At 43.6% G+C, this 18,559-nt stretch overlaps 1 protein-coding gene across 2 annotated transcripts in view; it reads right to left on the bottom strand.

The window, feature by feature from the left end:
* Window positions 1–18,559, bottom strand: part of dtwd2 (DTW domain containing 2) — a 119,910-nt gene that overhangs the window by 40,481 nt on the left and 60,870 nt on the right. For both annotated transcript variants that reach the window (XM_048528027.2, XM_059644681.1), the window contains exons 2-3: window positions 18,388–18,478; window positions 14,636–14,730 (exon numbers count right to left, since the gene is read on the bottom strand). In XM_048528027.2, the coding sequence (XP_048383984.1) occupies window positions 14,636–14,730; window positions 18,388–18,478 (186 nt within the window). The remainder of the gene's footprint in view (window positions 1–14,635; window positions 14,731–18,387; window positions 18,479–18,559) is intronic.

Here is an 18,559-nt window from a genome sequence, read left to right as displayed (position 1 = left end):
TACCACATCCACTGCACTACCTTCATACATGTGTTTGGTCATCTCTTCAAAGAATTCAATAAGGTTTGTGTGGTATGATCTATCCCTCACAAATCCGTGCTATCACAAATTAAACTGTGCCTCTCCAAGTGATCATAAATCGTATCTCTCAGATACCTTTCCAATAATTTGCCTACCACAGACGTAAAACTAAATGGCCTGTAATTTCCAGGGTTATCCCTATTCCTTTTTTTGAACAAGGGAATGATGTTTGCCTCTCTCCAATCTTCTGGCACTACAGCCGTGGACAGTGAGGGTGAAAAGATCGTCACCAAATACCCTGTGATCTCTTCCCTTGCTTCCCATAGAATCCTTGGATAAATCCCATAAGGCCTGGTGGGCTTATCTATCTTCAGATTCCTCAAAATTCCTTACCAACATCGACCTCCCCTAGCTTACCAGCCTGCTTCACACTGTCCTCCTCTACAACTAGGTCCCTCTCAGCTGTGAATACTGAAGGAAAGTATTCATTAAGGACCTCTCCTATCTCTTTAGGCTCCATGCACAAATTAAAGACATTACCCTGCTGTATGTACCTATCCTGTTCCATGGCTATTGTAAAAGTAACACAGTTATGATCACTACTGCCAAAATGCTCTCCTACCAACAGGTGTAACACCTTCCCTGGTTCATTGCCAAGCACCAAACCCAAAGTGGCCTCTCCTTGTGTTGGTATATCTATCTACTGTGTCAGGAATCTTTCCTGAATGCACTGGACAAAATCTGCTCCATCTAAACTATTACAACTAAAATGTTTTCAATCTATATTTGGAAAGTTGAAGTCACCCATGACTGCAAACCTGTGACTTCTGCACCTTTCCAGCATCTGCCTCCCAATCCGTTCTTCCACTTCTCTGCAACTATTAGGGTGGCTATAAAACAAAACCCCAACAAAGTGACTGCTCCCTTCCTGTTGCTGACCTCAACCCAAACTGACTCTGTAGACATATCATTCTCGAACTGCTTTTCAGTAGCTGCTTTACTAGCCCTGACTAGCAAAGCCACTCCCCCGCCTCTTTTACCACCCTCCCTATCTCTTTTAAAGCATCGAAATCCCGGAACTTCCAACAACCATTCCTGTCCCTGAGTTACCCAAGATTCTGTAATGGCCACAACATCGCAGTTCCAAGTATTGACCCATGCACTAAACTCATCCGCCTTAAGTCTGACACTTCTAGCATTGAGGTATACACACCGCAAACCACCTCTGAGTCCACAATTGCCCTCCATCAACTGCATTTCTTTATTAATAACCTCACTCCCTGCTGTGTCTGTTGGAAGGCTGAATACCTCAGCCTCTCAAATACAAATCCCGTTCCCCACACCCTGCCAATCTAGTTTAAACTGAACAGCTCGAGGAAACCTCCCTCCCAGGATATTTACATAGAGCATAGAACAATACAGCGCAGAACAAGCCCTTCGGCCCTCGATGTTGCGCCGACTTGTTTGTGCCCTTCCGGTTCAGATACACCCCATCCTTCCTATACAGGTTCCACCTTCCCCAGAACGTGCTCCAAGTATTCACATCATGGAAGCCCTCCCTCCCTCCTACACCAGCCCTGTAGCCATGTGCTTAGCTGCACTCACTCCCTATTTCTTACCTCATTACCACTTGGCACTGGTAGTAATCCAGAGATAACTACCCCATTTGCCGTGGACTTCAGCTTCAAACCTAACTCCCTGTACTTGTTTTTCACATTCCTTGTTCTTTATCTACCTATGTCATTGATACCAATGTGTACCATGACTGCTGGTTGCTCACCCTCCCCCAATCTTGAAGACACAATCCGAGACATCACGGACCCTGGCACCCAGGAGGCAACATACCATCCGTTCATCTCGTTCGCAGAACCACCTGTCTGTGCCGCTTACTATTGAATCCCCCACTACAATTGCTCTCCTATTCTCCCCCCTTCCCTTCTGTGTCACAGGGCCAGGCTTAGTGCCAGAGACTTGTCCGCTATGGCCTTCCCCTGGTAGGTCATCCTGCCCAACAGTACCCAAAATGGTATACTTATTATTGAGGGGAACGGCCACAGGGGATCCCTGCACTGTCTGCCTATTCCCTTTCCCCTTCCTGAAAATCACCCAGCTACCTTTTTCCCGTACCTTGGGTGTGACCACCTCCTTATAACTCCTCTCTGTCACTCCCTCAGCCTCCCGAATGATCCGGAGTTCACCCAGCTCCATCTCCATTTCCCTAACGCAGTTTGAGAGGAGCTGGAGTTGGGTGCACTTCTCACAGGTGAAGTCAAAGGGACACCAGCAATGACTCTTACCTCCCACATCCTGCAAGAGGAGCACGCAACTGCCGTAGCTTCCATTTCCTCTACGCAGATTTCCAGAAGAATAAAAAAAAATAAATAAAGCTTCACCTTACTGATCCTCCACAAAGTCTTTTTTTTGGTTAGAGGAGGAGGATGGGTGGGAGATACTACACGTGTAGTGTATCGGGTTTAGGCAATGCCCAAATATATTAGTTGCTTCCTGGATCGCATTACCTCCACACACCCACTGTTGCACGAGGTACATTTTTATAAGGGAAAACCCTTATCTTCTTGTCGGCAGCCTGGCTCGTGCTACTGCTGCTCCAAACGGGAAGGGTATTGGACACTTGCCAACCTTTCTGTGCCATGGCACATCTCTGATCCAATTACAGAGATAGTGAGAACTGCAGATGCTAGAGAATCCAAGATAACAAAGTGTGGGGCTGGATAAACACAGCAGGCCAAACAGCATCTCAGGAGCATAAAAGCTGACGTTTCAGGCCTAGACACTTCCTCAGAAAAGCGGGATGGGGAGAGGATTCTGAAATAACTAGGGAGAGAGGCGGAGGTGGACTGAAGATGGATAGAGGAGAAGATAGGTGGAGAGGAGAATATGGGTAGGGAGGTAGGGAGGGGATAGGTCAGTCCAGGGAATATGGACAGGTCAAGGGGGCGGGATGAGGTTAGTAGATAGGAAATGGAGGTGCGGTTTGAGGTGGGAGGAGAGGATAGGTGAGAGGAAGAACAGGTTAGGCAGGCGGGGACAAGCTGGGCTGGTTTTGGGATGCAGTGGGGGGAGAGGAGATTTTGAAGCTGGTCAAATCCACATTGATAGCATTAGGCTGCAGAGTTCCCAAGCAGAATATGGCTTGCTGTTCCTGCAACCTACGGGTGGCATCATTATGGCACAGCAGAAGGCGCAGGGTGGACATGTCGCCTAAGGAATGGGAGAAGGAGTTGAAATGGTTCGTGACTGGGGGAGGTGCAGCTGCTTATTGCGAACCGAGCAGAGGTGTTCTGCAAAGCGGTCCCCAAGCCTTCACTTAGTTTCCCTAATGTAGAGGAAGCCACAACAGGTACAGTGGATACAGTATACCACATCTGGCAGATGTGCAGGTGAACATCTGCTTGATATGGAAAGTCATCTTGGGGCCTGGGATGGGGCTAAGGGAGGAGGTGTGGGGACAAGTGTAGCACTTCCTGCGGTTGCAGGGGAAGATGCTGGGTGTGGTGGGGTTGGAGGGCAGTGTGGAGCGGGCAAGGGAGTCGCAGAGAGATTGGTCTCTCTGGAAGGCAGGCAAGGGTGGGGTTGGAAAAATGTCTTTCGCGGTGCGGTCGGATTGTAGATGGCGCAAGTGTCAGAGGATGATGTGTTGTATCCGGAGGTTGGTGGGGTGGTATGTGAGGGCTAGGGAGATTCTCTTATGGAGTTTATTGCGGAGACGGGGTGTGAGGGATGAGGTGCAGGAAATGCATGAGACATTGTTGAGGGTGTTCTCGACCACTGTGGCGGGGGGGTTAAGTTGCGTCCTTGAAGAACGTGGACATCTGGGATGTACGGGAGTGGAATGCCTCATCCTGGGAGCAGATCCAGCGGAGGCGAAGGAATTAGGAATATGGGATGGAATTTTTGAAGGAAGGTGGGTGGGAGGAGGTGTATTTCAGGTAACTGTGGGAGTCGACAGGCTTGAAATGGACAACAAAATGTGAGGCTGGATGAACACAGCAGGCCAAGCAGCATCTCAGGAGCACAAAAGCTGACGTTTCGGGCCTAGACCCTTCATCAGAGAGGGGGATGGGGTGAGGGTTCTGGAATAAATAGGGAGAGAGGGGGAGGCGGACCGAAGATGGAGAGAAAACAAGATAGGTGGGGAGAGTATAGGTGGGGAGGTGGGGAGGGGATAGGTCAGTCCAGGGAAGACGGACAGGTCAAGGAGGTGGGATGAGGTTAGTAGGTGGATGGGGGTGTGGCTTGGGGTGGGAGGAAGGGATGGGTGAGAGGAAGAACAGGTTAGGGAGGCGGAGACAGGTTGGACTGGTTTTGGGATGCAGTGGGTGGAGTGGAGGAGCTGGGCTGGTTGTGTGGTGTAGTGGGGGGAGGGGACAAACTGGGCTGGTTTAGGGATGCAGTTGGGGAAGGGGAGATTTTGAAACTGGTGAAGTCCACATTGATACCATATGGCTGCAGGGTTCCCAGGCGGAATATGAGTTGCTGTTCCTGCAACCTTCTGGTGGCATCATTGTGGCACTGCAGGAGGCCCATGATGGACATGTCATCTAAAGAATGGGAGGGGGAGTGGAAATGGTTTGCGACTGGGAGGTGCAGTAGTTTGTTGCGAACTGAGCGGAGGTGTTCTGCAAAGCGGTCTCCAAGCCTCCGCTTGGTTTCCCCAATGTAGAGGAGGCCACACCGGGTACAGTGGATGCAGTATACCACATTGGCAGATGTGCAGGTGAACCTCTGCTTAATGTGGAATGTCATCTTGGGGCCTGGGATAGTGGTGAGGGGGGAGGTGTGGGGGCAAGTGTAGCATTTCCTGCGGTTGCAGGGGAAGGTGCCGGGTGTGGTGGGGTTGGAGGGCACTATGGAGCGAACAAGGGAGTCACAGAGAGAGTGGTCTCTCCGGAAAGCAGACAGGGGTGGGGATGGAAAAATGTCTTGGGTGGTGGGGTCGGATTGTAGATGGCGGAAGTGTCGGAGGATGATGCGTTGTATCCGGAGGTTGGTGGGGTGGTGTGTGAGAACGAGGGGGATCCTCTTTGGGCTTGAAATGGACATCGGTTTGTAGATGGTTGCCTGAGATGGAGACACAAAGGTCCAGGAAGGTGTTGACAAGTTCTACTTAGGCGGATGAGGGTGTCGGTGGAGGGGGACTGGTCGGATCTACGGGACAGGAAGAAGCTTGACCTCAACAACTTCTCTTTCGATTCCTCCCACTTCCTACAGACAAAGGGGGTGGCCATGGTTACCTGCATGGGCCCAAGCTATGCCTGCCTCTTTGTTGGTTATGTGGAACAGTCCCTCTTTCACACCTACACTGGCCCTAACCCCCATCTCTTCCTCCGTTACATTGATGACTGTATCAGCGCTGCCTCATGCTCCCACGAGGAGCTCGAACAGTTCATCCATTTCACCAACACCTTCCACCCCAATCTTCAGTTCACCTTGGCCAACTCCAACTCATCGCTCACTTTCCTGGGCCTTTCTGTCTCCATCTCAGGCAACCACCTACAAACCGATGTCCATTTCAAGCCCACCGACTCCCACAGTTACCTGGAATACACCTCCTGCCCTCAACCGTGTCTCTCACATTTCCCGCACCTCATCCCTCACACCCCGCCCCCGCAATGACTGCCATAAGAGAATCCCCCTAGTCCTCACATACCACCCCACCAGCCTCCCGATACAACGCATCATCCTCTGACACTTCCGCCATCTACAATCCGACCCCACCACTAAAGACATTTTTCCAACCTCACCCTTCTCTGCCTTCCGGAGAGACCACTCTCTCCGCGACTCCCTCAACCACTCCACACTCCCCTCTGACCCCACCACACCCGGCACTTTCCTCTGCAACCGCAGCAAGTGCTACACCTGCCCCCACACCTCCTCCCTCACCCCCATCCCAGGCCCCAGGATTACTTTCCACATGAAGCAGATGTTCACCTACACATCCACCAATGTGGTATACTGTATCCACTGAAAGCAGTGTGGCTTCCTCTGCATTGGGGAAACCAAGCAGAGGTTTGGGGACCGCTCTGCAGAACACCTCTGTTCGGTTTGCAATAAACAACTGCACCTCCCAGTCGCGAACCATTTCAACTCCCCCTCCCATTCCTTAGGCAACATGTCCACCCTGCGCCTTCTGCTGTGCCATAATGATGCAACCTGTAGGTTGCAGGAACAGCAAGCCATATTCTGCCTGGGAACACTGCAGCCTAATGCTATCAATGTGGATTTGACCAGCTTCAAAATCTCCCCTCCCACCACTGCATCCCAAAACCAGCCCAGCTTGTCCCCGCCTGCCTAACCTGTTCTTCCTCTCACCTATCCCCTCCTCCCACCTCAAGTCGCATTTCCATTTCCTACCTACTTTCCTCATCCTGCCCCCTTGACCTGCCCGTCCTCCCCGGACTGACCTATCCCTCCCTACCTCCCCACCTATACTCTCCTCTCCACCTATCTTCTCCTCTATCCACCTTCAGTCCGCCTCCGCCTCTCTCCCTATTTATTTCAGAATACTCTCCCAATCCCCCTTTTCTGATGAACGGTCTAGGCCCGAAACGTCAGCTTTTACACTCCTAAGATGCTGCTTGGCCTGCTGTGTTCATCCAGCCCCACACTTTGTTATCTCTGATCCAATTACAGTATGATTCTGCTCTTTAAAGCTGCACCTTGGGTCACACTGGCAATAATCACTGCAATACTGCTGCAAAGACACTTTAATATAGAGTGGCAAGCTGTCAGATGGTGGATTGAAGCAGGCTACCTCCCAGGACTGTCCATTTGCCTTCTTAAGGCTTGCTCACTTTAAGCCTACCTGGATGCTCACAGCATTCCTGCTTTGCCTTTTTGCACTTTTTCCCCTCAGCCAGGGTTGCCAGTCTTGTCTTGCTGCCTAGCACAGACACAAAGCCAGAAAGCTTTACATGGCTGTTTGCAGTCCACAGTCAAGTCAGGGGCTGCTTCGATACCAGTCCAGCATCTAGGACATAGTCAGTCAGCTTCATGGGATGTCAGGGTCAGGTTCATCTAAGGGGGGGAGGAGTCGAATGCTGAGCAGATAGCCACTTGTTTTGACTGCTTCTGCCCTGTTGTGAGTTGTTTTCTCCTGGAATAAGAGAAAGGGAGTGATTAACAAAGTAAAATAAAATGGTTGGCACAACTATTTGAACTGGTACAGGTGAGGCAAATGTGCAGGCTTGTACTGAGTAGACAATGCAGGAGCCACACAGAGTTAATAGTACAGAGGTGCTGGCGTGAGGCAAGTGAGTGAGAGAAGCTTTTGCATACAATAGAGAGAGTGGTTGAGCATCAGCCTTGTTGGTAAATGGATGCACTGTAAGATATAGCATGAGTATGAGGTAGCAGAGAGTAGATGGTGGCTCTTATATGTTGAATTCAAGGTGGTCATTTGTATTTTCCATACTCTAATGGATTCACCTCCAGTTGGCTGAGATTGCCACCCAGATCAATGCAATCTTGGACCAGGCCTGCAGGGTCTGATGTCAGTCTTGGAGGAAAGGGGCAGCCCTCCACTGCACGATGCCACCAAACTGGACCTCCTGGTGCCTAGCTGCAAAGTGGGATGTCAAATTCTCCACATCTGTCATTTCCTGGATAAATACAAAGAAACATGCATGGCAGTTCCAGACTGACAGAGCTTGTCCAGCTGAGCAATAGCCTTTTAAATCTGGCACTGGTGAATGGAATGCTGATATCCAAGCAGTAGTGAGTTCCTCCAGCTGTGATGAGTGGCAGCATTAGGCTAGCATTAACGAGAGGGGCACTTAGGGGAGGGCAAGTATTTATGTATAAATGGTTTCATTAGATACTACATCAAATAAAAATATTAATGTGATCACACCACATGACAGATATTTCTGCTTTCTACTTTCTATTTAAACCACAATGCTTATTCATAGCACAATTTACCTTGTATCACTATTATGAGTAACAGAGTCAGTTAAGTTTATTGAAATATTTTGCAGCATAATTTACCAGTTTTTTTTTCCCCAGATAACTAAGGTAAGTTCATTTTACCAAAAGTTTGTTAAGCTATCTTTCCACTGCTTGTAATTTCCGCTGTATTCCCGACTAGAAATAGAGAAATACCTTCAATAAATGAGGTACCCGTATTGCCTAACCAATATAAACATCTGAACTATTTACTGGCTGTTTAGTGCCATCGGCAATGTAATATCACATTGATCACTGGTGTTGCTATTAAAGCCAGCTTTCAATTTAGCAGCAGCATTGCTTTGTTGAATGACAAGACACCGTTAAAAATAGACAACTGGGATCAGCGATTATTGACAGTTTTACATTTGGCCTGTAGCTCGTTGCAAGAGAACTTCATTTGGAGAAGATGGCAAAACAAGTATATATTAAAATATTTGATTTCGTGTGATGAATTCATCCTACAGAATAAGCAGGACAAAATCCAACTTAGTAACCTCGGATTGTGCTGAAGCATCAATTCTTAAATTGGATAGAGATTACCATAAATAAGATCTTTTCGTCATAACCGAACAAAGACAAGTGTTCAGTCTATGAGAAGACAAAACAAATTAGAGTTTTCACATTTAAGAAAAGTATTTCAAACACTGGTGAATAAAAACCATGACAACCTTGAACACATATGATGCTTTAATAAATATTCCAGGTTACCAATGTTTCATTGGTATTTACCAGGAACGGTAAGTGAAACACTGGGAAAAGTGTCTCCGTTCGGGACTTCTGAACAGAAAATTTGTTGAAAAGGAATGTCACCAAATTTGAAACTGTAGTCACAATGATATCACATTGCGCAAGAGTCAAACTGACCCACAGCACCACTTCATATCTTACCCTTCCCAAAAGCAGTGAATGAGAATCATCTCGAAGTGTTTTTTTTTCTCTCAATTTGTTAAGATGTCTAGTGCACATCTGTCTGTCAAAGCTCATTCTAACATACCAATTAGAAACAGGTCTAGACTTGAATGTGATGCCAACTGGTATTCCTCACCAGCAAAAAAGAATAAGCTGTCAACAAGAGGATAGCTGTGAACATCAATTACCCAGAGCGAAGCAGCAAGTGCCCATTAAAAGTAGACTCAGTTATCATTGTTTCCCTTTAATGTAATTAATACAATAATGACAACATATTCATTTAACATTGTAAGTATCACTTTTACATTCTTTGTCACAGACTCACTGTTGTCACCTTTTACCTCTATTTATATGGGTTCTTTTTCTTGACTTCCTGATAACGGTAGTCTTTTTTTTACCTACTGGCATTATGCAATCTCTAATATACACAGCAATTCTAACTCCTGTTTTCCTTTTCTAAACAGGTTAGTACAATTTACTTCATTATAAACTGAGAGAATGATTATTCAGCTCACAGGATAACAAAAGATTTCAACAAAAGCCAAATAGGGATCTGTTTAATAATAAATTTCTCATCTTTGATTGTTTAAAAACATTTGATCTACATTTTGATAGGATTTAAAATGATGATAGATTGGCCGAATCACAATAAACATTCACATTAGGTAACTGTAATACTTTAAAACTAAATTCTCTTTGCATGCGAACAGGATTGGCAATGGTAATATTTCTTGCCTATCCTAAATTGTCCTTGAGGAGCTGTTGTGAGCCACTTGCTCAAACTACTGCAATCTGGGTAATAGAGGAGATACACTCAGCGCTGTTGGAGGGGTTTACAAGGTTTCAGCCTGGCGACAGTGTAGAAGCTGACATATATTTCCAAGCTAGGATGGCGTGTAGTTTGGAGGGGAATTTACGCAGAAATGTGTTCCCATGTATCAAATGCCCTTGACCTTCAAGATGGTAGAGATCACAAGTTTAGAAGATGCTGGAGAGGGACTTGTTGAGTTGCTGCAGCACAGTTCATAGACGGTATGCACTGCAGCCATTGTACATTTTGTGGTGGAAGGAATGAATGTTTAAGATGATAGACTGATGTCTTAAATATAGCTGTAACAGCCAGACATTCCATCTCACTACTGACTTATGACAAGTAGCTGCTGGGATGTTAAGACATTGGACTCTTTAAAGGGTTAAGACTTTAAGGGGCTATTCATCACAGAATTCTCTGCCTCTGGCCTGCTCATTGAATCACTATTAATATTGCTGCACTAGTAAAATGTCTGGATAATGATAACACCTAGGATGTTGATAGCGGGAATTCAGTAACGATAATGCATTGAATATGAAGCGATTAGTTTCCTTCTTGTTGAAGATGGTCATTACCTGGCACTTTTGTAGGTGAAAATTATTTGCTACTAATTAATGTTGAATGTCCGAAAGATGTTTTGGGTCTCCCTGCAGACAGGCACAGGCTGCTTCAGTATCTGATGAACAGTTGTGCAATCAGTGAATATTCCCACTTCCGACCTAATCAGAGGATCTCAGAATTATTACTGTGCAAAAGGAGGACATTCGGCCCACTGTGCTTGCCGTGAGATCTAGGACCAATCTCTTGCCCTTTCCTGATATTTCTGCCCACCACTACTATCCAAAAACCATCCAATGTTCCCCTGAATGCCTCAACTGAACCTGCCTCCATCAATTTTACAGGCAGTGCATTCCATACATTACCAACTTGCGTTGGTAACTTTACGTGCTGATAATTGCTTCAAGACTTCTGCCTTATCAATTTTGATCCCTTCAAGAAACAGTTTCTGTTTTTATGTTAAAAGACAGGTAACTGATGAAACAGCTGAAGATGTTTGGGCCTAGCACACTGACGTGCAGCAGTCAGTATTCTCAGCAGTTTCGTGACATCCTACGGAGTGAATTGTATTTTATGAAGCCTGACATAAGCAGCAGTGATGTGTTGGGAATGTGGTTATTGGCCTTCAACAGCTAGAGCAATCTTTAGCACTAGGTATGACACCAATCAGTAGAGAGTGTTCTATCAAATCCCAATAACATAAATTTTGTTAGTGTTGAGCTCAAGAAGAAATTAGTCAGAGGTTTTCAGTGTAATTAATGTTCAGTATCAGGTGATCATAATTTAAGAACACTCATTGCAACTGAGTCATAAATATATTGTGGTTCTTGTGAGGAAAATGCATTGCTGCTTTACAGCTTCTAAGGCTAGATCAAATTTAATTGGAAACAGTATTAATTCCTCGGTTTCATGTATTTAAGTATATGTGTTTAAATTATTTTATATTTTACCATACTGCTTCTGTAATGTAATTTTGGGCATCTTTAATTGAGTGAATGTCAGTCTAATAAATTTGGAAAGTGGAGTTAATTTGTCAGTCAAGAACTTCACAAAACCAGACTTCAAATATGCAAAAGATCCGAGTATCAAGCATGGTTCAAATTGCTTCATTAGATTTCTGCAGAATATTTGCATACAGCTCTGAAAATTCCTAGAAAATGGTGATTCTTCACAGAAACTGGCAACTTTAGGATATTGCTCAGGTTTAACTGACAAAAACAGCTGTATAATGTAGTGGGGTTAAGCAACATCCAGCCAAAATGGTATTAAGAGCAGACATGAGCACGGGATAGTAGTAAGATGTTTGGGCCCTGACAGGGTCACAGGATTTGTGCGCTAAATAAAGTTAGTTATTAAGCCGAGATATGAAAATCGAGTTATGTCACTGACACTGGCTCAACAATGTGAAAAAGTGTTCAGGTGTATCCTGCCCAGAAAAAGAACAGGAACAATTTGACTATCATCCTAATAAATTCCTCTTAAGCACCTGCAAAATGATATAATCAGTTATCAAACAGCTGTTTTAAATAGCAGTATTTTCAAAAGTGTGCTCAATTTTTTCTGCCATCTTCAAAGATTTAGAGTCATAGAGTCATACAGCAGGAAAACAGGCCCTTTGGCCCAACTCGTCCATGCGGACTAGGTTCCTAAACTGAACTAGTCCCATCTTTCTGCATTTAGCCCATATCCCTCTAAATCCTTTCCATCCATGTACCTGTCCAAGTGTCTTAGGTTTTACAGGACATTTGTGAGGCCGCTTTTGGAGTACTGTGTGCAGTTCTGGTTGCCCTGCTATAAGAAGGATTTTATTAAACTGGAGGGGGTTCAGAAAAGATTTACCAGGATGTTGCCGGGATTAAAGTGATTAAGCTGTAATATTAGGCTGGATAGGCTAAGAATATTTTTTACTGGAGTATAGGAGGTTGAAGTGTGACCTTATTGAGGTTTATAAAATCATGAGTGGCATAGATATGGAGATAACCAAAGTGTTTTCTCTGAGGTATGGGAGGTAAAAATAAGGGGCATATTTTTAAGGTGAGAGGAAAAAGATTTGAAAACAACATGAGGGGCAACTTCTTTACACAGAAAGTAGTTATTGTGTGAAATGAATGGATGCAGGTACAGTTACAACATTTAAAATACATTTAAATAGTACATGAATAAGAAAGGTTTAGAAGTATATGAGCCAATTGCAGACAGGTGGGACTGGCTTAGTTTAGGAGCACGGTCGATGTGGACTAGTTGGACCGAAGGATCTGTTTCCATGTGTATGATTCTAAATGTTGCAATTGTACCTACCTCTACCAGCGCGTCTGGCAGCACATTCTAATATTTGCACCACCCTCAGTGGGAAAACATTGCCCTTCATGAAGCAGGCCATGAGCCAAGTATACTTGCAATTGTAGTTAGATAAGGAATTCCAGAATTATGCTACAATTAATATCCATACAGATTTGTACCAATAGATCACAAGATAACAACAGGGAAGTCCAATAAGGAGCACTTAGAAAACATGGGCACAGTCCTTAGATGTTTCTCCCAGGTGGGAGGAAAGGGAAAAATGTGTGTTCTGCCCCCAAGTGACCTACTTGGACTATAGAGTTGACAAGACTAGATTACACCTGTTGAAAGATAAAGTGAGGACAATCAAAAGTACTACAGCTCAGATGTCTGTACAGGAGTTTGGTTCTTTACTTGGACAGGTGATTTATTACAGAAAGCTCATGCATAACCTGGTCTCCATTTTGGTACCCTTATGCCAACTCTTAAAAAAGGGTCAGCCTTGGAAACGGTCACGTATCCAAGCCACTATTTTCAGGGAAGTGAAGAAACAGCTATCATCCTCTAAGGTGATGGCACATTGTGATCCCAAGCGAGATCTGGTATTGACATGTTATGTCTCTCTGTATGGACTGGGGTAGTGTTACATCATAGGTAGTCCAACAGAGAAGAACACCCACTATCAAATGCATCCAGGTCTTTGGCTAATGCAGAGCATTAATATGCCCAGATAGAGAAGAAAGGTTTAGCAGTCATATTTGGAGTCAGGAAATTCCACCAATAATTTTAAAGACGTAAATTTATAATAATAATGGACCATGAACCCCTGCTTGGTCTATTTAAAGAGGACAAGGCAGTGCCACCCATAGCTTCAGGCTGAATTCAGTGGTGGACACGCTTCCAGTCATAGCTGACAATATCAGACTTTGGACTCAAAGATCTGATCCTGCAAAACTGAAACAGCTAGTGGTGACAGGTGAAGCCAAAGGGCCATCACAAACAGAACTGAAGCCGTACTGGACCCAGAGAGACAGGATCACAGTACAGCACAGCAGCATGTTCTTATGGGGAGCAAGAGTGATTTTCCTGAGCCAAGTTCATTGCCAGATACTGGCTGAACTCCAGCAGACTCATCCAGGTGTTTCCAAAATGAAAATACTGGTGAGAAGTTATATCTGGTCGCCAAATTGGATGCAGACATAGCTGCATTGGTGGGGCAGTGTCCAGAGTACCAACAAGCACAAAAATTAATGCCAGCAGCTCCCCCACATTCGTTGGAATGGCCAAATAAACTCTGGATAGAGTTTAAACACAACAATAGAGTCCAATAAATACAACTTTTCCTTGATAAAGTTTTGATAAAGTTGTGTTGGGTCTTCTTCTGACTCTTCACCCTTTTCGTCTGTCTCACCACATAACATGCCTGAGTTGAAAACAATTATTACAAACTGAGCGAGGTTAGTCAAGGTACCTTTATCCACCTTTCACTTTACCACGTTGTGTATGGACAAATGGTCCATTGTGGATTATGGCTACCTTAGCTGGATGTTACACTGTAGTATACGAATGTTAATGAAATTATGGATTCAGGATTATTCCACAGAAATCAATTCTGACTATTTTAGGTTAGCAACTTAAAAGCCAAATTGTTATTATTTCATGTCTTATACAACCTGTTGGTGGAAGTGACTTATTCTTAATTACACATTCTAATTTATTTTGAAACAGCACTTTGATACCTATTTGTCAGCATCTATATGTTAAATCCATTTCTATGATAACCGAGGAGACCATTTATTCCCAACCTGACCAGGTAGTTACGCAAGCTTTCCACTTTTCTGATATCTCATTTTTAACTTTTATGATGGCAGGAGAGATAAGAAAGGGAGAGATGGGGAGGAAAGGAGGAAAGAAGGAAAGGAAAAGAAAAGAAAAAGAGAGACATATTAAAAGGGGAAGAGAAGGAAAGACAACTTGCTTTCATATAAAATCTTTTCTGACTAGAGGATGTCCTAGAGCAGTTTGCCAACAAACAGCACACTTCGTAAATGTTGAAATATATAATTATGAAATAGAACACATCTTTACCTGTCCTCACTAAAACGTCGACCAACAAAGACCTTGCATTTGTCAGCTGGAAGACAGGCAGCTAGCAGAGGCACAGTTCGCAGTACTCGACTCCCCTGATTTAAGAAAAGGACATAGAGTATTCAGAGTTTTAAGCCAGTACATTAGAAAATCTCTCACTTTAGTTAACACATAAATCTGTTTTCAAATAATGAGTTTGTATTTTATCTGAAAAGTGGCTTCTGGTGGGTCAGCAGCACCTGCCAGCTAGTATGGTATAGCCCATTAGGCTAATTAAAGGACCAATTGGGATACCATTTAACTTGCCACCTGGATTTTCCCACCAGGCCCACCCCAGTGTGATGGCAGCCACCACTTGAAATAGTGAAAATTTCCTGGTACCTGACCAGAGGGGCCAGGGCTACACTCAGCAATGCTGGTCAACACAGATGTGCTGGGTACTAAAAGGCCACAGCCACAGACCATCCTACGAAGGTACTCCACCCTCAGCAATATTAGTGTAACTTTAATACCTTTTATTCCATTTATACACCATTATTAATGTGAGTTTTTCTAAGACTGTAGTGTTTTAAGATTTCTCTGTATTTCAATATAAAATAGAATAAAGGAGAGTTGTGTCTGAAAATTAGCTGATGTGACCTGGATGTCATTGTGACCAGGTCATGTTCCACTGAAAGCCAAGGGGTAGCTTTCAAACTTAGACACACACAGAGGAACAGCTGTAGGCAAACAACCTGGGCTTCAAATTTATTGATGTGAAGACGATGGACACGGAGAGAGAGAAATTGAGAGAGTGGAGCAGCGCCCAGGGTGGTTGTTGCTGTTGGTCAGAGAGTGAGCATGAGAGGCTGGGAGAGAGAGAGAGAGAGAGAGAGAGAGAGAGAGAGAGAGAGAGAGAAAAAGAGACAGAGACAGAGAGACACAGAGAGAGAGAGAAACAAAAGACAGAGACAGACAGAGAAAACCAGATAATAAGACTGACACACAGGCAGGCAGTCCCAGCGAAAAAGACAGCAAAACAGCAACTGCTGAGAAATAAACTATTTTCTTCACGCCACCAGGCAGGAGCTCATTCTCTGTTTGGAGTTGTAGAGATTTGAGGACACTGGAAGATTTGTCCTGGACAACAGATAGAGTTGCCAGAGGGCTTGCTTTTAAAGAACAGCTCAAAATTCTTAGAAGACATTAGGTGGGCTCTGGACATTGTGTCTCAGTAAAATTGGGAGAAACAAGTCGATTGAAAGCTGTGTGCGAGTTTGGATGGCTTTTTGTAAAGATTATCATCCTGTCTTGAATGTAGTGTAACGCTGAAATGCAACAATTATTTTCTGATGTTAGAAAGTTTATGGGGATATTTTTCCTGCAGAGTAATGTATAAATTGCCAACGAAGTAATGTTTGGTCAATGTTGATTTTAGTTTGTCTGTTATAGTAGAAGTCTTAAAGTATGAAACCTTGTTGAGCTATTCACTTCTTGTTTCATAAGTAAATCAGTCTCTGTAGGATTTGTGACAAATTCTTCTCAGGGGCCTCGCTACCACATTGGAAGCCCTATTTTTGCTAGTGAGGCTGCAAATCACAGTCTTCGGCCTTCCTTGAGGTATTCCTGGTTCCATAGCTGCCAATGGAATACTTGCAGGAGAGTCCCTTAATTGGCTACTTCTTCAAGGAACCTCCTCCAGGGTGTTGTCAAGACAACTTCTGGAATTCAGACTGACTAAAATTCAACCCCAAAATTGCGAGAGTTGATTTGAGATTTCCTACTAACCTGCCATCTTTCAAGTTCCAATTCATTTGTCTAAACAAATCTGCCTGCAGTAATGATCAAGGAAAATTACTCTTTCTGGATTTATTAGTAGGTTGCTGCAAATTGGAGGTAGTTAGAGGGAAAATAATTAAATAATATTAATTATCTGTAATACTTCCACAACACCAAAGTTCTCTTTTCAGGAAGGAACTGAACAAAAAAAGGTGAAATCATATTCAATCAGGCTGTTGATCATAGCTGGATAGTGCACCAACATGCTTGAAACAGAACAGCAATTTTCAATTTAAAAAAGACTTAATCTGTGCACGGGCTAATCATGAACCTCACAACTGCTATCATAATAACTTTAAAAACTATAGTTATTACCTGAAATTCAATTAAACTGGCAGTGAAGAATCTCTCTCAGACTTGTAATCCTAGTTTTGTTCATTCTATTTGATAAATTAATTTGGAATTCATGGATTTAGTCAAGTAAGTACAATTTTACTCACCTAGAAAATTCTTAGTTTCTTTTTATACTCTATGCATTATCCTCCCAGATAAATGAGAATTATTTTCTTCCACTTGATTTCCTGCACCTGTGCCATTTAATTTATCAGGGCAGTACACGGCAGAATGTAAATTCCTTCTGCAATCTGCACCCATTCTGCTCTGCAATTACCTTCTGAAACAAACGCTTACAACATAACACAATCATTTTTTCTTCTCCAAGTGAAGAAGTCTCAATCATAATGCAATTGTCCGCAGCCTAAGTCTATCATGAACTCGTGTCCAATTTATACTATTGATAATTAACAACATGATTGCACCTACCTGCAAAATGGTTTGTACCTCCTGACACACTTTGTTATATTTTCATCATCAAAGTTTTCCATTTAAGAGCGGACTGTATTAATGTCGATAAATATTACAAGTCATTGAGATAATTTATTTCCTTTTTAGCTATTTTACAGCAATCAAAATTGACACAACCTTTCAAGTAAATTGCCTGACTGTTTCTGCAGGTAAGTTTGATAAAACAGTAACAAACACTGGCAAAAAAACAGGTACTGCTGGAAAACTGCAGCAGGTCTCTGTGAAGAAAAAAAATCAGAGTTAACGTTGCGGGTCTAGCGACTGGGTTCCGAGGAAGGGTCACCGGACCCGAAATGTTAACTCTGATTTTTTTTCTTCACAGATGCTGCCAGACCTGCTGATCTTTTCTAGCAACTTTTGTTTTTGTTCCTGATTTACAGCATCCGTAGTTCTCTCAGTTTTTAGAAACACTGACAATTTGAAGGGCAACATTCTCAGAGTTTATGGTGTGGAAGTAGGGTTGCCATCCATACTTCATCGAACTGCATCATACACAAAGTGACTTGAGGGATGGATTGATGACTTTACCACAGAATAGCACTCTAAGCTCAGTAAAATCTAATGCAATTTTTCTACAATAATGTGTGGTTAAAGTCAAACATAAATGGCTTCCTGCCAGATCTTCGGTGACATATCTAACCCTGGATGATTTCATAGCAACACTTATCCAACCATCTGACTGCACTTACTTAATATTTCTCAAATTATCCTGACCAAGAAAAAAGTGATGGATGTTTTGGTATTACTAAATCGTACTGCTCTTATAAAGGTTGGATAAACCAGTCACCTCTAACATAACATAATGCATTAGATCCCCTGACATTTGACTCAAATAACAGCACCAAATGCCTGGAAAGGGAAATTACATTGAAGGTCACTGCAAGTGTGTTTCAGAGCAATAGAGTTAATGATATGTTATTGTGACGGGTGTGTGCAAATGGCAATGGGCGGGAGAACCAATTCCTGGCAAGCTTACATATTTCATGATAACTGAATCCGATGTACAAATGAAAAGCACTCGTGGAAATCTCAATTGATTCATATGATATGGTTTCCTCTTGTAGTTTCCCATAGTCCTATTCCTGTTAGATGGCTGCTGATTTATGTCCCATCAGCATAATTTTACTCACCTCTGCTGGATGCTGAACTATATACAGACAGGTGGAGACATTCAGCGGATGAACTGGTAGGAATGGGCAAAGACAAACCTTCTGAGGGCGGCTGCAATGAAATAAAAAAATAATGCCAGTCAATGTGTACAATATGAAAGGAGAAATATTGCTAACAACTAACCATAGAAAC

Source organism: Stegostoma tigrinum, chromosome 3 (genome assembly GCF_030684315.1).
Source record: "Stegostoma tigrinum isolate sSteTig4 chromosome 3, sSteTig4.hap1, whole genome shotgun sequence".
In the NCBI taxonomy this organism is placed as follows: Eukaryota; Metazoa; Chordata; class Chondrichthyes; order Orectolobiformes; family Stegostomatidae; genus Stegostoma; species Stegostoma tigrinum.
Note: the sequence above shows the minus strand (reverse complement) of the source record. Positions and strands in the feature narration are given on the sequence as shown.